Genomic DNA, 5,125 nt, shown 5'->3' with positions numbered 1-5,125 from the left:
ACAAGGACACTCAACCAATCAAACAAACAAATATACAACTTGCCTCTCAGTTAAGCAAATACCCAGAGAGCCGCACTTTATCCAGACTCTGTATCCTTTTAGCTTTAGATTTCCTTAGAAAGACATCCTTTGTCTATGTAAAAGCTCTGCTACCTTTTTCTAAATGTTGTAGTATCGATCTCCCATGTATAAACTCTTTTCCAGTCATCCCCTGTAACATGCAATCCTTTCATAACTGCCAAGAGAAAAGACCCACCTTGCCCGACAAGGTGAAATCTTGCCCGACTCTCTTCCTTTTGTCTTTCAATTAATAGATTTGGTGTTATAATGCATTCCCCAGTTTATATTCAAGTTGTTTATAGTCTTTTCATGACTCAAAGCCTCATCAGTTCTCAGATCTGGTTCATTTAATGGTTTTATCATCATAGGCAGATTGAAATACATTAAACTGATGACTTAATCAGATCTGGACCTTCACCCTTTAAGCATACAAGATAACAAACTAAAATTCCTTGGTCTCAATGCATAGAAAAGAACTTAATGTGGACTTAACCCGTCCACGACAATCCTTTGATAACAAGAAGTCAAAATAATTTGGGACGCAAGTAATCGACTTAAATACACTTGTTCTACGTTTGTCATACAGAAATGGCAGTGGCACGTCCTCGCACTCAGTTAGTTTGGATTGTGAGCCTCAAGGCTTGCACCTAAAGCCCCACAAAGGTATATTTCAGAACTAACTTTGTCCTCCTCTTGCAGCATCCCGACAAGCAGGAGGCCGACAAACAACTAAAATACCAACTCCTCGAAAAGCTGTATGCTTAAACCAGGAACCCTTCCTAGCGAAATTTGTGCACGAACAAATGTGTTTCACACCGAGGAGTCCTCCACCGATGCATCGTTATCATGCATGGTGTCCATACGTCACTTCAGCTGTCAGTAATTGTACTATGCTAGGCCATGCATTCAATAGATCTAGGGTAACAGAAGCGCCATGTGGCACACGACGAAGACTTCGATCGGCACATGATTAAGCTTCTTAATTAGATGTTGAGCTCCGTAGACGTACACACGACTCTGTCATTCCCTGTACTTATCCTATAACTTGGGTAATTAATGCTTGCAAGGCAAGTCTCTATGTTGGAACAGCTTTAGAGCCTTTTTGTTACGTATGGATTAATATATGACTTGATTTTTTTTTTTTTTTCTGACAAAGAATAACGCTAGCTAGTTTGTGACGGAGTCATGATTTTTTAATAATGGTGTCACGATTTAAAAAAAAAAAAAAGAACTTTATTGGAGGCTTGGAGCATTTTGTTGAGCACATGGTAGACTTTCTTGCTAACATATGCAAACAACTTCAATGATTGTTGAAGGTGGCAATCGGACAACTATGGAGTAATGTTGAAGACTGACAATGCTTGTCAGCTGAGACATTTTATCAAGTATTTGGTGTGCACAATAGAGTTGCACACAAGAAGAAAGAAAGGAAAGACAAGAATGATAAAAAAAAAAAAATAGAAGAAGTAGAAGGAGAAGTTTGTAATTTAGTTGATCCTAACTGTTCATAGGGTCAAATACAATACACAAATATACATGGAATTTTTTAAGTTGTTGATGTCACATACAACCAATGACCCATGCTGCCTTTGCCACTAGCGGATTAAATTGTTACTTGTTAGGAAGAGAGAGATTGGTAGAAAAAACTCGCATCATGGTGCATAAACATAATTTTTTTTTTTTTGCCATTGCACTGCGGTATAATTGTCAAACGACCCTATATTTTTTTATTGATCTTTTCTGAAATGTAGGTTTGTCTTTCGAGTGCATGAGCAAAATGCGATCTCTCTCAGGATGTCGCCATATATGCCAATGCCATAAAGCCTGTAAAAACATATGAAGTTTCTTTCTGCAAGTTGTGACATATTTTTCTCACACCTTTTGCTACCAGGAAGCTGGACCACATAGAAAAATGCTAGTGTGGTGTAGGTAAGCGATGTACTTTGGAAAATTGGCCGAAATGAGGATTTGTTAAAATAATCAAAATTAAATACCAACGGCATATTGATCGAATATTAATGAGGTTATCAATTAAATTTCAATGACATTTCGACAAAATTTCAAAAAGTAATTATTTCAGCGACTGAAATTTGTGTTTTCATCATTTTAGCCAATTTCACGTTTACTTTTGACCAACAATATCCATATGAAACTTATCATTACCCAATAACTCAAGTTCTAATCAGAAGTCCAACATGAGGATAATCCCCGATTAGAATAAACTAATACTACCAATTGGATTAGTTGCTTGAGGTCTGGTACATGTCAAATTGTTATCCAGAGACAAGCATGCCTTTGCTACATGATCAAGAGTCATATCATTCATGATTAAAGTTGGCTTTTGGTTTTTGTTGAACTACACACATATATTTGTGAGAAATTATCCACAAAATACCATGCTAAACATACAACTTAGTTGGTAATTACCTTTTTTCTCTACTCAATATCAATATTAGTGTAATTTGGTGTTTACATTATAGAATTCACATTATTGTATATCTTCATCTTTTGGTGAGTGAGATACACACATAATTATATATTCTCGCTTCTGCTCATGACAATGTGATTTTCAAATTTGCCATCCGTCCACATTTATGTTTTTTCGTTTCAGGTTTGATGTTTCCTATTTCTCTTGTGCTACATGAAAATTTTAAGTCAGAATGAACGGACCATGTGCCATATAATTAAACCCACAAAAGAGTGAGAGACCGTAAAGTTGAAAGAGTGAGGTGTTTCGTGTTTTTGAGACTTCCAACGACACCACCACGTGATTCGTTCGTCCTGACTTGAATATTCATTACAAACAACAACAACAACCAAACTTTAGCCCACTAAGTAGCATTTGCTATATGAATCCTAGAACACCACTGCACTCTGTTTTGTGCTAACTATTCTGTTAGCTCCAAGTATTATTAGGTCTTTCTTTATCCCTTTTAACTTGAGCCTCCGTCTCATGGTCTCATCTTCTAACCAAAATCTCTATAGCCAAACCACCTTAACCAATTTCTCTCGTCTAAATCACACGAGCCACCTCTTTAAAGCCAACTAAGTGAGAGAACCATCACACTCCAAGCCTTATCACACATGATAGAAATCTTTTGTCCTAAAACAATATATGCTCACCAGTCACTCCTGCATAAAACGCAAAGCTCCACTGCACACAAAAACAAACCTGTCACAATCTCCATCACAATTCTCACCCAAACCAACAAAATGCTGCCAATCTTCTTCCCTCCATAACAAAGATTTTGATACTCCCTTACCAATATAAATACCACAACACTCCTCCACAATCCACTCGCCACTCTCCACCTAATTCCCATTGACTTCAATCCTCCCCCAAAAATTTAAAAGTCAAACATGGTCAGCACCACCATCCTCGACGCTCTCAACGTCCGCGTCGTTGGCTCCGGCGATAAGTACGTCGTCTTCGCCCACGGCTTCGGCACCGACCAGTCCGCCTGGCAGCGCGTTCTCCAGTACTTCACGCCATACTACCGCGTCATTCTCTACGACCTCGTCTGCGCCGGCAGCGTCAACCCGGACTACTTCGACTTCCGCCGCTACACCACCCTCGACGCCTACGTCGACGACCTCCTCAACATTCTCCACGCCCTCGGCGTCAACCGCTGCGCCTATGTTGGCCACTCCGTCTCTGCCATGATCGGCATCCTCGCTTCCATCCGCCGCCCCGAACTCTTCTCCAAGCTCGTACTCATCGGCGCTTCCCCGAGGTAAAATTAAAAGCCACACATTTTCTCAAAAGCTAGAAATTTCTTCAAATTAATAATTACCCAATTCGATTTTTATCCGAATTAAAGAACCCAATTGTTTAATTTTGTATTTAGGTTTCTGAACGATCGAGATTACCATGGAGGATTCGAGCAGGAGGAGATTGAGAAGGTGTTTTCGGCAATGGAGGCCAATTACGAGGCATGGGTCCAAGGCTTTGCGCCGCTGGCCGTTGGGGCCGACGTCCCGACAGCGGTCCGAGAATTCAGCCGTACCCTGTTCAACATGCGACCCGACATCTCGCTTTTCGTGTCTCGGGCCGTGTTCAACAGCGATTTGAGGGGGGTTTTGGGGCTGGTCCGAGTGCCGTGCTGGATAATCCAGACGGCGAAGGACGTGTCCGTGCCGGCGTCGGTGGCGAACTACCTGAGGGATCACCTGGGCGGTCGGAACACGGTGGTGATTCTGGAGACGGAAGGGCACTTGCCCCATCTGAGCGCCCCGGGTTTGCTGGCACGGAAGCTTCGCCACGCCCTTGCGTCGTAGGTGGGGCCCGCCGGAGGGGAGGACTAGCTGAGAGCCTGCGAGGCGGGGTCAAGAGAGGGAGGTATTCTAGCAATAAGCATGGAGATGGCGACACGTGGTCCAATACCTGTGGACATTAGTCCTTTTGGTGCGAAAGCTGCGAAACTAGTATCGGAAGGATAAGAATCTCCACGTGAATGTCACGTGATGACGTAGCCTTCTTTTGTCAGTTGGCAATGGCCCAATAATCCTCTTTTTCTTCTTCCATTGTTCTTGTGCTTCACGATTTTCCTTCTTTGCGTTGGAATCTTTGCTTTAATTCTGCAATTGTACTCGACTTCTTATATCCACTTTTTTCCTTTTCACTTTTTAAAATATATTCTCTTTGCTCCAAAATATGATTGTGTTTCGTTTTGAGGAATATGATTGGTTAACGGAAAGATAGCAACATGATTGAGAGGAAAAATTTGCGAAGCCGAAGTGGTTAAACACTTGAAATTCCAAAGATTTCTCATTTCCCTAGTTTCATTTGTATTAGAAGAAACAAGGACAAGTGAAATATTGATACAATAAGTAATTAGATCAATCTATCTAAATTATACATTATGACGAGAGATTACGAGTAAGGTTATCCGTCCCCATTATTTTTTTCCTCGTAAACACGAATCAACTGACCGACAACTCCACTATATGTGAAGCAAGTCCTTACAAGATTGAATGGAGCTATAAAGAAGATGATATGATCAGTACTGAATTGCGCTTATTTGTTCTTTATATACAAAATTCATTCCAATGAAGCTAATAATGG

The 5,125-nt window shown here is 40.9% G+C and overlaps 1 protein-coding gene across 1 annotated transcript; it reads left to right on the top strand.

The window, feature by feature from the left end:
- The first annotated feature begins 3,271 nt into the window (after positions 1-3,271).
- Positions 3,272-4,731, top strand: LOC137717914 (strigolactone esterase RMS3-like). The gene is made up of 2 exons (XM_068457419.1): positions 3,272-3,794; positions 3,909-4,731. The coding sequence occupies exons 1-2, from the start codon at positions 3,421-3,423 to the stop codon at positions 4,336-4,338; spliced, it is 804 nt and encodes a 267-aa protein (XP_068313520.1). The 5' UTR covers positions 3,272-3,420; the 3' UTR covers positions 4,339-4,731.
- The last annotated feature ends 394 nt before the right edge of the window (positions 4,732-5,125 follow it).

Source organism: Pyrus communis, chromosome 15, assembly GCF_963583255.1.
Source record: "Pyrus communis chromosome 15, drPyrComm1.1, whole genome shotgun sequence".
In the NCBI taxonomy this organism is placed as follows: Eukaryota; Viridiplantae; Streptophyta; class Magnoliopsida; order Rosales; family Rosaceae; genus Pyrus; species Pyrus communis.
Note: the sequence above shows the minus strand (reverse complement) of the source record. Positions and strands in the feature narration are given on the sequence as shown.